The sequence below is a fragment of the Erpetoichthys calabaricus genome, chromosome 1 (genome assembly GCF_900747795.2).
Source record: "Erpetoichthys calabaricus chromosome 1, fErpCal1.3, whole genome shotgun sequence".
Classification (NCBI taxonomy): domain Eukaryota; kingdom Metazoa; phylum Chordata; class Cladistia; order Polypteriformes; family Polypteridae; genus Erpetoichthys; species Erpetoichthys calabaricus.
The window spans coordinates 314,503,299-314,521,249 of NC_041394.2; the positions used below are offsets into that span (position 1 = coordinate 314,503,299).

Sequence of the window (17,951 nt, forward strand, 5' to 3'; positions counted from 1 at the left end):
AATAAGCTCACACATATTTTATTAGTGAGGGTAACAGTGAAGTGGGTAACTTATCTTACCCAATTTTATTCCATTTGATCTGTACTAAATACAGATGTACTTTTACTTTTGTAAATTCATTTGTTCTAGCAATGTTATGGAAAAAAAATAAAGCCTCAAAACATCACAACTTCCACTGCAACTTTTTGAAAAAGCTGCCGCAAAATCAGGCATTTTAGACCGCAACAATCACAAAAAAAGCCTCCAAAATCCTGGAGGGACTGGTTAAGTGGATAGGGCTGGTGAACTTTATTGGGCTGAATGGTCTTTTCACATCTAGATTATTATAATGTTCTAAGATTTCTCAAGAAAAAAATCATCAGAATGGTTAAAGAACAAATTTTTACAATTTTAGAATGGACTGGTCGAAGGATAGATTTAAATCATTTTGAAAAATGGTAGCATACCCAGAAATAAACAATTTGTGGTCTAAACTGAGTATAAGTCATTAAAATAGCATTGCTCTTTTTAAGGAATTGTGCAAAATACCTCCTTGGGGAGAATAAACTGCTAAATAATTATTTGAAATGTGTGGCTACAGTAATTGTGGCAAAAAGGTAGCATAATCAGTTTTTCAGTCAGGGAAATGATGTTTTTATTTTGGATGCTGCATTTTGTTTTTATATAAAATATGAACACCTTGTTCATGTCTAACTCTTTTTATTTAACATTAGGTTTTTGGATGGATGTCTAGGTAGTTATTGAGTCAGTCAATAAGAATGTTATTTGTCACAAGAGTAAATTTAGCTTTTGCAGAAGCTCAAGAAATAAAGAAATATTGATAAAAGACAGCAACAACCTCTCAAACACACATAAGCATAACAACAAAAGAAAGCTTCTGAAATGACTAACAATAAGAGAGCAGTCCCAATGCATTTCCATAGAAGAGAAGGAGCCCCAGTAGTGTTTGGTTTTTTTTATTGAATTTATTTGTAACATTTAACATTCCATACAATCAAGTCAAACTTTCAAAAAAAAAAAACTTAATTCGATTCAACCCCCACCCATGAGAAAGAGAGAGAGGCCAACAGGCAGACTAAAACTTTTGAAGGTATTACGGAGGGAAAGGAGTCCTTCACCTAAATATAAGTGCTTATTCTAAAATATTGTTGATTAGATCCGCCAGGTTTTAAAAAAGTTTTGAACAGATCCTCTGAGAGAATTTGATTTTTTCCAGTTTCAAAAAGTATGTAACATCAGTTACCCACTTACTTAACAGACGTGGGTTATGATTCTTCCGGTTGAGCAAGATAAGTCTATGTGCTAATAGTGAAGTTAAGGCAATTACAGTTTGTTTGTCCTTCTCCACTTTAAGTTCACCAAACACAGCTATTAATGGATATGAAATGATTGTGACATCAAGGCTGTCTGATAGGAATTTAAAAATTTTAGTCTAGAATGATGTTAATTTGGTACATGCCCAAAATATGTTGCCTAGTAAAGCTGGAGCTCGATTGCAACGTTCACAGGTTGGATCTTGCCCTGGAAACATTTTGGGCAATTTTAAATGAGACAGATGTACTCGATAAAAGAACTAAGTTGAATACTTGAATGCTTTGTGCATATGGAGCTAGAGTGAATGTCTTAGATGTTTGCACCCCTGTAGCTGAAGACCTGACCAGGTGTGGATTTAAAACACAATTAAAGTCTCTGTCCATTATAATTTTGTGAGTGTTCAATTTGGGAATCGAGAGCACGTCCAAAACAAAACAAGCCCCCAATCAGTGGTGTAGAAGGAGTAGAGTAGAGATATCTATTGTCAATACAGTCCAAATAATATAAACCTAGAATATAATCTTGAACACACTCAAAAAAATAAACCCTCGGAGATGCAGATAACGTATGATAGTACAATCCTATTACAATAAACCAAGGGTGTGATGTTAAACAGTCCTGTTTGGAGAAAAAATGTATATATACACACATATATATAGAATTATAATTAGCTGTCCTGCAGTGGGTTGGCACCCTGCCCGGGATTGGTTCCTACCTTGTGCCCTGTGTTAGCTGGGATTGGCTCCGGCAGACCCCCGTGACCCTGTGTTCGGATTCAGCGGGTTGGAAGATGGATGGATGGAAAATGGATGGATGGATTATAATTAGCAGGGAAGTAAATAAAATGTATAATTATGGCAAAAGTCTCTCTTCAAATAGGCCAAATTGTGGGTACAGTCTTCTTTGCCTTGCCAGGGCACGATGTGGCTCACAGTTATATTTAAAAAAAAAGTCTGGATCAATTTTTTTAGCTCTTTTTCTGATTCATCCGAAGAACTAAAAATGTAGAGCTTGCCTTGAATATCGACTCTTAATTTAGCAGGATACAAGAGGCCGTGTCTAAATTCGGCTTTGCGTAAGAACTGTTTAATGGTGTAAAATATGGCACGTTTAGCAGCTGTTGAAGGTGAAAAATCAGGGAAAATGGGAATGCCATTGTTTTCAAATATAATTTCTTATTTAATTCTGCGAACCAATATCAGATTATAGTCATCCCTCACCTATCACGGGGGTTACGTTCCAGAACCCAATAACGAAAGGTGAAAATCCGCGAAGTAAAAACCATATGTTTATATGGTTATTTTTATGTATTTTAAGCCCTTATAAACTCTCCCACACTCTTATAAACCTTTCCCTCACAGTTATACAGCATAAACCCTTTGTTTTTTCTTGGATATTAGGTAAGATTCGTTGAAATTATGTATGTAAACACACTGTTTATATACAGTAAAACCTAAATATTATAGATAAGATATCGAGCGTCTCTGACATCACATATGTTGCATGTTATGTTACAGCCATTACGATAGACAGGCCACCAGCAATAAATACGTACAATGCAAGAAAAATTTTATACAGTAAAATGTGTGTACAGTGACACTAAACGTACGTACATATACTAAGTACTGTACGTAAAAAATTTAATTATGGTTACTCACCAACAATGACACGACGACTTGTCTGATAACAATGAGTTTAATTTTACTACACAACAAAGGAGAGCATTACAGCTCTTCTAAAGGAGCCTCTTCATGCAACTGTGTAGCACCATCATTGTTCTTCTTCCTGGCAGTCTTCAATCCAAATCCCTAAAGCAGATTCCATCCGGACTACTGCCTTATTACGCCCACTTACAACTCATTTTGCACCCTGGTTAAAGGAAACTACGGCTGTAGATCTTATATTCTTTTCCTCCTTTTTAAATAAAAAGAATCGTGGACTCATTGATGCCGTAATGGCGTCCTACAGCAGTGTAGCTGTTCCCTTCCTTCAACATATCCAAAACTATTACCTTTTCGGCAATCGTTAGCATCTTCCCTTGGCGCTTGCGCATGGCCCCTGAAGCAGTAGCAGGAGCAGATCGTTTTAGAGCCATAACGAAGGGCTTGACTATGCACAAAGATAAACACAAAAGAGCACAAAAGTTAACTCTTTACACAGCGAAACACGTTGATGCTGAATGAGCGAGACTAGTCTTCCTGGTTAACGCAGCAGAATCGAATTCGGCGCTCCGACGCTGAGCCAATCAGCACACAGGAACTTAACTGCATGCTCTGATTAGGTAGCTTTTCAGCCATCCGGCATTAGTGTCTCTTGTATGAAATCAACTGGGCAAACCAACTGAGGAAGCATGTACCAGAAGTAAAAAGACCCATTGTCCAAGCAAAAACCCGTGAAGCAGCGAAAAATCCGCGTTATATATTTAGATATACTTACATATAAAATCCGCGATAGAGTGAAGACGCGAAAGTCGAAGCGCAATATAGTGAGGGATTACTGTAATTTTATGTTGTAATTCATTGAAACGTACAATAAGGCCTCTAGGTTTTGAGACGTTCGATCCACATATGCAGTAAGCTGCTGATATTCCGGTGTTTGATTTAAAGTTCTCTCCAATTATTTGAGAAAGTAGTTCAGCGATGAATTTCACTGGGTTTGGGCTTTCATGGTTTTCATGGAGACTTTCAATTCTGAAATTATTTCTTCTATATCTGTCTTCCAGCACATTTTGTCTGCCTCCAAGCACTTTGTATTCTGATTTAGTAGATGTTGCTTTTTCATCACCGGCAGAAGCCAATTAATTATTCATTTCAATATGAGTCGTGAAAATTTGCTTAACATCTTCAAGCTGAGCATCAAGTACTCTAAATTTATTTTCAGAACTACTTGCATTTTCCTGTATTTTTTCCTCAGTTTTTTCTAGCATACCTTTTAAAGGTTGCCTGAAAACAATTACTTAAATGCTTCTCGGAGTCTTTAACATCTTGAAACAGCTTCACAAATGTCATGTTATCTTTCCTTATATCATTTGTGATCTTCTTTATATTACATTTATTTCATTTATGTCCTACCCGAGTGTGGTAGTTATTGCAGTGATCATTGAGGTGGTCATTACATTCAGCTCGCACGGTGTGTTTTGGTCTTCTCCAAGCTCCGCAAGTGGAGTAGCAAACCCAGTTGGAGTCGGTCGGCACTGGCTCACGGTGGGTAGTTGACAACGTGGAAAATAAGGCCATTTTCGGCTTCAATGCACCCTCCAGAATCGACAAAGTCTCCCGGCCTGACGCGTTCGTACTTTTGCTCTCTGCTGGAGGCGATGCTGTGGCGTCAGGTCCCGTAATATTCACTACAAATATCTATGTATTTGTGTAGATCAGACATGGCAAATATGTCTCTTGATGGTTCTTAAAAGTAACTATACAGACACCTGCTTCAGAATCACTTGCTAATTATTTGGTGCTGGAACATACAGGAACATACAGGTGCTGGCCATAAAATTAGAATATCATGACAAAGTTGATTTATTTCAGTAATTCCATTCAAAAAGTGAAACTTGTATATTAGATTCATTCATTACACACAGACTGATGTATTTCAAATGTTTATTTCTTTTAATGTTGATGATTATAACTGACAACTAATGAAAGTCCCAAATTCAGTATCTCGGAAAATTAGAATATTGTGAAAAGGTTCAATATTGAAGACACCTGGTGCCATACTCTAATCAGCTAATTAACTCAAAACACCTGCAAAACCCTTTAAATTGTCTCTCAGTCTAGTTCTGTAGGCTACACAATCATGGGGAAGACTGCTTACTTGACAGTTGTCCAAAAGACGACCATTGACACCTTGCACAAGGAGGGCAAGACACAAAAGGTCATTGCTAAAGAGGCTGGCTGTTCACAGAGCTCTGTGTCCAAGCACATTAATAGAGAGGCGAAGGGAAGGACAAGATGTGGTAGAAAATAGTGTACAAGCAATAGGGATAACCGCACCCTGGAGAGGATTGTGAAACAAAACCCATTCAAAACTGTGGGGGAGATTCACAAAGAGTGGACTGCAGCTAGAGTCAGTGCTTCAAGAACCACCACGCACAGACGTATGCAATACATGGGTTTCAGCTGTCGCATTCCTCGTGTCAAGCCACTCTTGAACAAGAGACAGCGTCAGAAGCGTCTCGCCTGGGCTAAAGACAAAAAGGACTGGACTGCTGCTGAGTGGTCCAAAGTTATGTTCTCTGATGAAAGTAAATTTTGCATTTCCTTTGGAAATCAAGGTCCCAGAGTCTGGTGGAAGAGAGGAAAGGCACAGAATCCACGTTACGTGAGGTCCAGTGTAAAGTTTCCACAGTCAGTGATGGTTTGGGGTGCCATGTCATCTGCTGGTGTTGGTCCATTGTGTTTTCTGAGGTCCAAGGTCAACGCAGCCGTCTACCAGGAAGTTTTAGAGCACTTCATGCTTCCTGTTGCTGACGAACTTTATGGAGATGCAGATTTCATTTTCCAACAGGACCTGGCACCTTCACACAGTGCCAAAGCTACCAGTACCTGGTTTAAGGACCATGGTATCCCTGTTCTTGATTGGCCAGCAAACTCGCCTGACCTTAACCCCATAGAAAATCTATGGGGTATTGTGAAGAGGAGGATGCAATACGCCAGACCCAACAATTCAGAAGAGCTGAAGGCCACTATCAGAGCAACATGGGCTCTCATAACACCTGAGCAGTGCCACAGACTGATCGAGTCCATGCCACTCCGCATTGCTGCAGTAATCCAGGCCAAAGGAGCCCCAACTAAATATTGAGTGCTGTACATGCTCATACTTTTCATGTTCATACCTTTCAGTTGGCCAACATTTCTAAAAATCCTTTTTTTGCATTGGTCTTAATTGATATTCTAATTTTCCGAGATACTGAATTTGGGACTTTCATTAGTTATCAGTTATAATCATCAACATTAAAAGAAATAAACATTTGAAATACATCAGTCTGTGTGTAATGAATGAATCTATACAAGTTTCACTTTTTGAATGGAATTACTGAAATAAATCAACTTTGTCATGATATTCTAATTTTATGACCAGCACCTGTACACTTTGTTATATTAGAACTTTAACCCAAGTTATGTGTTTCTTTTATGTTACACTACCTTTTAATTAAAGCTGTGTTATCATGGCCACACAAGACAATTTTGTACTGTATCTTAGAAGAAAAATAGACATACACTGTTGACATATAACTTTCATTTTCTTGTTTCTCTCTGCAAGCCCTGTTTCTGATATTATATATACATATTTAATTTTGTGTTAATTGTGTTTGATAGATTTATAGCCTTATCTACAATATTGTAATATTGTCTATACTTGTACTGATGACTTATAAAGGAAACACTTATTTGCAAATGCTTAAAATTAGTAATGAATAATGTACAGTACTATACTTTCTTGTTTACAGGTCTGTCTGTCTTCTAAATATTGATTGCATCTTTGTCTCATTCTGTAATGCAATATTGTTTCAGAATTTTGGTGTTTTTTTTTTATAAAAGATGGTATGAAAAATTTATAATGGTATATTTAAAATGTGGGGAGTATTCCAAACAGAAAGAACACTACTCTGTTTCTTTTAAATGAATGTGACTGAATGTTTGATAAATGGAGAGACCAGAATATATTGGAGTTTGGGTAAATGATACATAAAGGCTTGAGAAAAAATAAGATCAGTTGTCTTAAATGGTTGGTAAATTGACCTGAGGTGGTAAAAGTAGTTACTGCATTTAGAAACCATTAAGTCTTGTTTTGGAGAGAATTTCATGAAGGTTGACAGATGGCTTGTAATATGTTTTGATTTCTGAGCCAGTATAAAAGCCTACCATGTTAGCTGTGCTTGTTGACATGCTTTCCATTTCTTCAGGTTGCTGAAATCTGTTCATCACAACCCATCTAAATTTGCAATTCGGGAGGAAAAATTGAAGCCTTTTGAAAAACTTCTTCTAAAACTCGAGGGCCAGTTGATGGAAGGAATGATTTTCCAGGTGAACAGAGTTACTGCAGTTTATTGATTATTAACAGTTTGTTAAATTTTATTAAGGCAGATCATAAAGTTAATTTTGAGGAGCATTTTCCGACAACTAAAAATGATTGCTATGCATATATTTGCTAGAAGAATGTGAAGAATATTGGACATCATTGTGAAATGGAGGGAATAACATCTTCCCTTAGTCCTTAGAACTTCCCCTCTATTTTTGGGTATTTTCTTGGTTTTTGTACCATTTTAAAAATGTGATTTAGTATTTTTGTCGGAGATGCTACATTCCTAATGTGTTTAATATATAACTTTCAATAATGACCCAGGAAATGGCTTGCTGGTAATGGGATTGAATGATATACAAGGAGGCGCCATTCAGCCCCAAACCACAGACATCGTAATACCCAACACAATTTCAGTTTCAAATAAATGATTTTTATTTGAGAAAGCACCTTCATTTCCAGAACACCAGCAAAAACACCATTTAAAGTTGTCTCCTTCCTTCTCCAAGGGCTCGTTTATACTCTACGCTCAGATCACGTACGAGCAGGCATCATGGCTGCCACGTATTTCCAGCATTCATTTGACGCATCCTCTGAGCAGGTCCTCAGAAATTAATGTGACGTGTGTGCGAGTTGCAGTACTAGCAAAAATCAGAGGGCGCTGTGTGATAAAAGTTGGACTGTGACATCAGAGTCTCTGCTTACTATCTACATGTGACAGAAAGTCACTATGTGGATCCTACGGGATTGATGTGTGCGCTTCTATGTTTGATGAATGGTTCGATATGGTGAAGCAAAATGCCGACATACAGTTGCATTCATGGTGCTTTTATATTTAATCGTCGCATATTCCACATTGTAATGACACAATACATTTTAAAAGTCTCACATACCATCTTTTGTGCCGTCTTTTTTTTTTCCTGGGGCTTCCTCCTTGACAGTAGCGGCAAACAGCAATAGATCACCACACAGAACACATTAAATGTATGATATTCTAACTCTCTGCACATTTAGAATCCTTAGGTTTATACTTGATACCACTTTCATAATGAAATGCATTAAAGTATGTAAGTGTTCATTATATGTGAAATGTAACAGTTAATGATTACACACATGGAGGTGACCCGGTGGCAGAGGGGTAGCGTTGCTGTCTTGCAGGGAGTCACATCCCTGGTGTTCCCTGCCTGGAGTTTGCATGTTTTCCAGCTGGGTTTCCACAGTGTGCTTCGGTTTCCTTCTAAAGATATGCAGATTTAGTGACACTAAAATGACACCAGTGTATGTGAGTGCTTGTATTCACCTTGAGATGAGCTGATGCCCCATCCAGGGATTGTTTCTGCCTCGTGCCCAATGCTTGTTGGAATGGACATATACCTAGATTGATGGATTTAATCATTAAACATCCTTTTCAGAGATATTTTGGCAAGGTGTCCTCGGAATTTAATGGGTGTTTCAGGCAATTCACAACACAGCGAAGCCAAACCTGTTCCCACCGTGATAATATCTCGCACTGCCGCCTGGTGGATTCTTGTTATGAATTATGTAAAGTACACGCGCAAGTATAAACAGTAAAACGCTTGCGTAGCAGGAGCGTCCGCTGGAGCATGCGTTGCGTCGCCTGAAGTATAAACCTGGCCCAAGAGTGTTGCCTATTGCCTCCCAACTCTGACTCATTTAAGTTAGGTGGCGGGCTCCCTATTAAATCGACCCAGGAACTGCATCCCATCTCCTGCCCATGTCATCCGGAGCATTTCTGGGTCACACAGAAACTAGGACAGTCCTCCACCGGCAGCACCTTCTGGTGGGCCCCAAAAGCTCCCACAGAGCTGCGTTTTCGGACTCCAATTCCCATGCCACTCTGTGGGTGTCCTTACTTGGGTTCAACCCTGAGGAACACTGCCACCTGTTGTGTGGGGGAATGATCTGCTCCTGGTAAGCCCCGTTCACCTGGTCCTTCCCTTATGGCCTCCTGGCCCGGTATGAATCCTTCCTTTATCCCAGCCAGGATACCTATTCTTCCTTTCTGGCACTTACATTGGGTAATGATTTTTGACAATAGTCAGGAAAACGTTTGACACACCCTTTATAAATTTGTGTGTATTATTGTGTGGGCCTACAGGGTGCCTGTAAACATTCCCAAACTAACAAGGAAAATAAAGTAATAATTTTTCTTGGAGTGCAAGTTAGTGTTTATGGTCACACACAGTCTTGTCCATGACATAGCTCAGCTGCTGTAGTTATGATGTGAGAAAAGCATGTTCAATTGTGCAGATTAAATGACTAATGTTTTTTTCGCACACGTCATTCATTTTACATTAATTTTTCACAAATGTCCTAAAACATTTACTTACTTTTATCCTAGCTGTGCAGTTACTTTTAATATACACATCAGAAACATTAGTACTACCTTTGTATTCATACATCATTTGTGTCTAGTTACTCTTTGTACTAATGTAAAGTTCATGTTCTACAAACAGACTTGCCCTGTCTAGCTATATTGGCTCCTTCACAACTTTGCACTGTCATTGTCTACTGCAGCTTCTGTATATATGGCACCAAAGGATTAATGATCAGCTAGACCCTTGCTTTAGCAAGCCAGATGTGTTGCCTTTACATACAGTGACTGTTACCTCATGTACATATTGTTGGCTAGGCTGGACTATACAGAAGCTTGCACCAAACCTAGGTATTTGATGGTTGTCTTTCAGCTTCATTCAAGTCCTTTTCTGGGTTTTGTTGCTACACAATTGAAAGCATCCAAAAAGCTGAGGCTGAAAGCAGAGAAAACCAAATGTTTGGTTGTACAAGTTTTAAAGAAAAGTGGTGACAGTTCTTGAATTCCTGGATGAGCCTAAATTAATCATTTTGTGTGGTAATTGGTACATATGTTTGTCCATTATGTTTTACTGAAGTGAGATGACTAGGTCAGTGAGGTGCTTGGGAATCTGTAGGATACTAACTTCTCTGGATAAACACTCCTGTTAATTGCAAGGAATGAGCAGTTTGTACAGCTCACAAAAGGTCATACACAGCATGATCAGAAGCTTCCAGTCAATGCAGCAGAAAACTGAACTATGGTCATATTCCAATACTAGTGCCTTTTTATATAACTATGCAAAAATTACAATTCAAACGTGGAAATTTTTGTAATGTTTGTTCCCCAAGAACAACAAATACAGACAAAACTATACACTTTCTGGAAGTATACGGTATATCAAATATTACAGACACTATAGTTCCAAAACTGTTACTTGAGGTGGAAGGCAACGGCCATGAAAAATTCATGCAGCAACAATGAGAAGCTATAAAGTTCTACCAGAACATTTTTAGGCATTCCCAGAGTTCCTTCCAAAGCTATCTCACTTTTTAACAAAGCTGTAACTTGAATTCCTGGTGGAATATGTAATCTTGCTAAGCAGCTCCCCTTTTTGGACCATACAATGACTTTTGCCTTGATGCCAGCATATACTACTATTTTTCTGCACACCTACTCTTGTTACCATCCCCTGGTGAAATGAATACTTTAGGGTTGAAATGGTATTCTGTTGACTACGTAAAGGTGCTGCTCACCACTATCACAATTACATAGGAAAAGAGAATTGCATTGAGGAGGGCTAACAGGTATAAATGTTGTTTATATGCATGTCAATTGCTGCAATTTCAGTTGTCAAATGTTGATTCTGTATGTACTAAAAGGTCTGCTAATTACCAGTTCTCCAAATAGAAACTCATTTTTTGGTGTAACAAATTAACTTTTACTGTTGGGAGTGTTGTTGATGTTAATTGTGTAATACGATCTTTAGCTTACAGGACTTCAAGAAAATAAGGCCTGATTTGCCAAGTCAAATGAAAGGAGTAGGTGCCAGCTGGTACTGCAATGGATTCAAGATTGAATTTTCCAAATTATTTATATTCTATGAATCTGTGAAGTGCATTTAAGGCGTTATTAGATCATTTTTTTAAATTTAAGACTGATATAATTTTGCATAAATGTAATAGTATAAATTAATGTGGATCAATGTTTATTTTTTGCATCTTATTTTCAATTGTTTTGTAACTAGACTTGTGTAGAACAGCAGTTTGATACACCAGGAAATGGTATAACAGTTTCCAAGAACAGTGCTTTTGCAGAGGAATTTTCCGTCAACATTCGTACCATCTTTACTAATGTGGAATCAAAACTTGGTAAGGGCAAAAATCATCATTCTTTTTTACATTTGATTAGGAAATTGATTGGCTATTTAATTTATTTTGCTTTATGATTTAGGTGTGTATGACAATGCTCCTTTTTTCCAGATTTGTGCCAGAGTGACTTCCAATTTCTTAATTAGAAGTCAATTACTCTTACTAATGAATCGTGTAATTTATTACAAGTTATTTATCTGACTGATGCATTTATCAAAGGTTACTTACAAAAACAGGATACCTTACATTTTTAAACTAGCTTAATCTAATTCAAAGTTGTAGAAAATCTGAGTCCATCTCTGCAACTGCAGTCCAGTTTTAAAGTCAGGAAACTTGACCCTGGACTGGGATCCATTTGAATGCATGGTCCATAATTGCACTCATGTATTGGGGCCATTTTAGAATTGCCAGTTAATTTAACTTGCACATTTATAGGGATCTAGGAGAATAAGTGGATACCTGGAGGATAATCCAATGCAGACACATGGAGAATGTGTGAAAACTACACATAAACCACAACTGGGTGTGGACTTTGATCCAGGATGCTTCCTGTATTAAGCAGCAACACTAGTTACTGCACTACTGTGCCACTATATATGACATTGTTTGAATAAGTTTGAGTAATTTCTTTCATCAGTGGCTAACATTAAAATTTTGCTCTATTAAATCTTATGCATTGTAAGCCACAAAACATTGAAAAAAGTATCAGACTCTGCAAAATCCTTATTTATTGCAGGAATTGATCTCATAAAGCAATATAATCCCAGAGTGTTAATTTTCTGTCGTTGATCAGTCAAATACATTAACTACCCGATGCAATGATAAGTCTGAAACTTTTTTTTCCTCCGGAACTATGTAAATTATTTCTGCATTTTATGGAGAATAAGCTTGCTCATGCAGCCTCATGAATTTAGCATTGGTGACATCACTGTATTAGAAGTTCACCAGTTTATTCCTTGAAACTCCCGTTGAGGTGCTTTGAGCATGTAGATAGAATACTCCCATGACATCCTTCCCTGGGTGCGTTAAAGGTTCAGCTAAATTGTGACATTTGGTAGCCTCTTGAACCTGCCACCGCTGATAACGAACCTGAAGGATGAGCCAGTGGATGAGGACAAAACACACAAGGCAAGTGGTTGGTGTGAAAGTGCTCCAGTGCTTTTATTAAAATCAATCAAAAATTGAAACAGTGTTCAAAAATTGCAGTACAAAAAAAGTTCAATAAATAAATAAATCCATAAAATTAGCGTGCTGGTGGAAGTTAAGAATAATCCAATAAATAATCCAATAAAAGTAAGGTTAAAAACACAGGATGGAAACTGTCCATAAAAACATGTGTCCTGGTGCAACCATTTAAAACCGATGTCTCCCTGGTTTATCCCTATTCGGATCTTGCAGCCTGCAGAAACATCATGCAACAGGTGCAGACATCTTTCTGTCATGCTTGTGCTATCACCACCCATTCCTTGGTGTCCATGGGGCACCACCCAGCCTCCACCCTGACTCTCGGCGCTGTCCTGGACTTACATGTTGAATTCTCTGAAGTAAGTTTTCCAGCTGAGCAGCCTGGAAGCAGGAGCAACCCACAGCCCCCTGAAACAATGGCCACACAGTTCTCTCCCAGGAATCTATTCCCATCTGCCTGCTTCCTGTCTTCTGACATCGGCTCATTTCCTTGCTTCTGCCTTCCTTCTCTCTATCAATTAACCTCTGTTATTTCTCTTTTCTGTTCTCTTTTTTGATTCCTCCTTTTTTTCATGCTTGCTCTTCCTTATATGCCTCCATGGGCACAGCACCTCAATTGTGCACTGCAGACAGCCGATGAAGCAATTGAGACGGACCGGACCCTAACGTACAGGTGCGACTTATTTACCCCACCAGCTTGCCACAGGTGTGCGGATCCCACGCAGATCGAGCTGGACAATTAATAATTTGTTAAAACGGACCCCTAATTGTTAAGCCATGGACCTGCAATACCAAAGGGAGAAGACCCAGAGGCAAACTCGCATCATGCTATAGGGGAATTATATCTCTCCGGTGGGCTGGAAATGTGTGACCTGGTCAGGTTAGCATGTTGCTATTATGACCCACATCAGGATGTGCACAGTGAAAATAATGGCAACTGCTTTGCTTAGATTTTTACTAGTTTTTCAACCTTCTGTGTTTCATGTACTGCTCAAATTAGTAAGATAATTATTTGTTAAAAAAGTGGGCTTAATTCCTCCAGGACCCTGTGCAAGCATCAATAATAAAGTAATGACTTTCAGTCAAAAGCCTCCTCATGGTGTTTTTTTTTTGTTTTGTTTTTTTTGTATAATGTAAATTTAGAATTGCTGGATGGACCTATTTATACAGTATTTATCTCTTTGAACCATGGATGTAGCACAGGTTAGGTCAACTTGGGGTTGGCAACCCCCCCAGACAGACATGTGGTCCAGGTTTTACCCTTCGGAAATGACCATCTATCTGTTGCAGCCAGATGTTACATGGGCATCCCCTTCACATAGTCCAGCCACTCGGGTCTCCAACAATAAGGATCCTGTGATCTGGATCACCCTCAGGGAATCGTGTCACATGGCCATAGTGACATAACTAATGCTCCCTCACAATGCACATAATGTCTTCTGTGGACCAAGCTTGTATTTTCTGCTGAAAAGTTAGAAAAATGCTGCTGAGGGAATTGGATTGCTCAGAGAAAGTTCAAAACTATTTTAAAATACTGAATCAAGATATTATTTATTTTTTAAAAACATATGCTTAGTTCCTAGAGGATACATACTGTCTGTGTGTGTGTGTGTGTGTGTGTGTGTGTGTGTGTGTGTGTGCATGTGTGTCTGTGTATGTATGTATGTATGTATGTATGAATCTGTATATTTATTTTTAATTTTTTTAAATTTTCAATCCAGTTTTTTTTCCAGGCACATACCTCTCTACAGTCACATTCATGATTGGTGTGACTTTCTGGCAATATGTTTTTTCCAAGTGAAATATAAAGAATTATTATATATTTATATAGCACTCTTTTCACTACTCAAAGTGCTCTGTGCTCCAAGCAGGGATGACCCGGGACATGAACCCATGTTCTCCTTACTGCAAGGGAGTAGGGGTACCACTGCGCAACCTGCGAGGATTCATAATAAATATATACTGTATTACTGTTGCAGTTGTTTTTGAGTGCCTGGCACTTGTATTATTTAGTAGACATTCCTTTTGCTGTTACATTATTTTGAACATCTGATACTTCAATATTACTTACTTCAATATTAAGTTAAGTATTGAAAGACTGGAGTTAAGAACGTATTGTACTTTCAGGTGAACCTTCAGAGATTGAACAGAGAGATAAATATGTTGGGGTATGTGCACTGTTTGTTCTGCACTTTCATATCTTCAGGACTGTTGATAAAAAGTTTTACAAAGGGCTACTGGATGTGTGCAAAAAGGTGAGGAATATATATTTAATTTAATATGAAAAGTTATTTGAAAAGAATAGTGTAAAACTTTTTATACTAAATGATTTGTTATAATAGTGGGAAAATGTTTAAAAAAATAAGTCTGCAACAGATGGTCAGTCAGTCATCTTCCAACCCACTATATCCTAACACAGGGTCATGGGGGTCTGCTGGAGCCAATACCAGCCAGCATAGGGCGCAAGGCAGGAACAAATCCTGGGCAGGGCGTCAGCCCACTGCAGGGCACACACACACCCACACACCAAGCACACACTAGGGACAATTTAGGATCGGCAATGTACCTAACCTGCATGTCTTTGAACTGTGGGAGGAAACTGGAGCACCCGGAGGAAACCCACGCAGACACGAGGAGAATATGCAAACTCCACGCAAGGAGGACCCGGGAAGCGAACCCAGGTCTCCTTACTGCGAGGCAGCAGCGCTATCACTGCACCACCATTCTGCCCGCAACAGATGGTTCTGCCTTAAAACATTTTTAACAGAAGGTTTGTCGTATAGATGCATTTGATCATGGGGATGCTACTGATAAATAATGGGGACAGAGTAGAAAGTGATTATGGTGCTTTTCACATTTGTTAGGTGTGCACTGTGCCAGTGTAAATAAGTTTATTCTTCTCCCAAGGTGTTAGCCGTGATTGCTTATTTATTCAGATTTTTCTCAGTACCCTTTAGACTAACTGTATCCTATGCAGGTCTCATCATGAAATTCACACCACTCAGACTCAAGACAGTTCATGCCCAAATAAATCATTTCTTCAGAATGTCTGAAAATGATTCTGCAATACCACAGAGACAGACTTGAAATTAAAAAAAAAAAAGATTCAGTGCTGCCATGCTGGAGACAGACTTGAAATTAAAAAAAAAAAAGATTCAGTGCTGCCATGCTGCTGTTACTAGCATATAACGTCAGACAATAGAACAGGCTGTCAAGACTAATTTCTCTGTGTTTTTTTTTTTTTTTTTTTGCCCTTCCTGTCCTTAGAAACCCAATGGATACATGGACACACATACACAAACACTTGTGCTTTTATTAAGGTGGATGGCTTTTATAATAAAAATGAGCATTTAATCCACTAAGATAGATGTTCTCAGACTACATAAGTTAAGTATTTATAATACTTATAATGGTTAATAATTCGATAATTTAAGCATGATGAGCCCCAAATAAATGTTTTAGAAAATTTGTGTGGCTATTTATTGTTGCTTCATATGTTTTAGGCATCATCAGAACAAATATAACTGTAGACATGCAAATAAGAATTTTGCTGAACTCTGCACCTGTGACAGTATTACTACGGGGGCTTGAATTGGGTCGGTACACTTCCGTTGTTTATATAGTCTACTGGCAGTAAACAGTTGCATACTATTGGTTCCTGGTCTTGTGTTCAACAGACACCTCCCAGCCCCGTTCTCTGATATAATGTAGTAGTATCATTGAGCTTGACACTCTACCCTGACCCACCCCTTGCCAGCTTAAGGCTTCAGGTATAATCAGGCGGACAAAGAAGCTGACAAAAACGAGTAATGGTACATATTTGTTTCAAATTCATCCACTGACCACTATTTCTATTATTACTTTTATTATTATATGTGCTGAATTTAAGTATATATATTTTTAATATAATGGTCCTTTTCATGTATCTAAATTCTGTCTTCCAGAATTATTTAAATAAAAGAACACTTTGGAGAAAGTCAACTCAATGCCTGGAAAAATGTTTAAATGAAAATAAATAAGAATTATTCCAATTTTTCAGGTTCCAAGAAAAATGACAGACTTTCCCAAAAGTTAATAAATTTTCAAAACCACAAACCTGACAGTTCAACTCCCATGTTATTGCATTCTGGTAATCCAAGTGTCTTTTCTCACAGGTACCTGCTGTCACCCTGACTGCTAACATCATCTGGTTTGCAGATACATTCCTGGTAGCAAAAGTGCCAGCCGCTGCAAAGCTCCTGGACAAAAAGAATCTTATTTCTATTCGGACCCAAAGAGAGAGCTTTCTACACCAGAAAGCTCAGACACTACTCAAGTGAGTCTTTTTTCAAGGTAGATGTTTATGGCCTGCAATTACAGAAGTTTGCAAAATTTCGAAATAATGTTTCTTATTCAGGTGTTGATTTATCTGTTTCTTTAAAGTCACTTGACTTATTCTTCCTATCTAATGATACTGTACAGTGGGGCAAAAAAGTATTTAGGCAGCCACCAATTGTGCAAGTTCTCCCACTTAAAAAGATGAGAGAGGCCTGTAATTTTCATCATAGGTATACCTCAACTATGAGAGACAAAATGAGAAAAAAAATCCAGAAAACCACATTGTCTGGTTTTTTGAAGAATTTATTTGCAAATCATGGTGGAAGAAAAGTATTTGGTCAATAACAAAAGTTCATCTCAATACTTTGTTATGTACCCTTTGTTGGCAATGACAGAGGTCAAACGTTTTCTGTAAGTCTTCACAAGGTTTTCACACACTGTTGCTGGTATTTTGGCCCATTCCTCCACGCATATCTCCTCTAGAGCAGTGATGTTTTGGGGCTGTCGCTGGGCAACACGGACTTTCAACTCCCTCCAAAGATTTTCTATGGGGTTGAGATCTGGAGACTGGCTAGGCCACTCCAGGACCTTGAAATGCTTCTTACGAAGCCACTCCTTCGTTACCTGGGCGGTGTGTTTGGGATCATTGTCATGCTGAAAGACCCAGCCACATTTCATCTTCAATGCCCTTGCTGATGGAAGGAGGTTTTCACTCAAAATCTGACAATACATGGCCTCATTCATTCTTTCTTTTACACGAATCAGTCGCCCTGGTCCTTTTGCAGAAAAACAGCCCCAAAGCATGATGCTTCCACCCCTATGCTTTACAGTAGATATGGTGTTCTTTGGATGCAACTCAGCATTCTTTCTCCTCCAAACACGACGAGTAGAGTATTTTTTCATCTGACCATATGACATTCTCCCAA

At 38.4% G+C, this 17,951-nt stretch overlaps 1 protein-coding gene across 1 annotated transcript in view; it reads left to right on the forward strand.

Moving 5' to 3' along the window:
• Window positions 1–17,951, forward strand: part of washc4 (WASH complex subunit 4) — a 122,184-nt gene that overhangs the window by 38,770 nt on the left and 65,463 nt on the right. Inside the window, exons 10-13 of the mRNA XM_028817659.2 lie at window positions 7,223–7,343; window positions 11,400–11,523; window positions 14,836–14,963; window positions 16,863–17,023. Coding sequence (XP_028673492.1) covers window positions 7,223–7,343; window positions 11,400–11,523; window positions 14,836–14,963; window positions 16,863–17,023 — 534 coding nt within the window. The remainder of the gene's footprint in view (window positions 1–7,222; window positions 7,344–11,399; window positions 11,524–14,835; window positions 14,964–16,862; window positions 17,024–17,951) is intronic.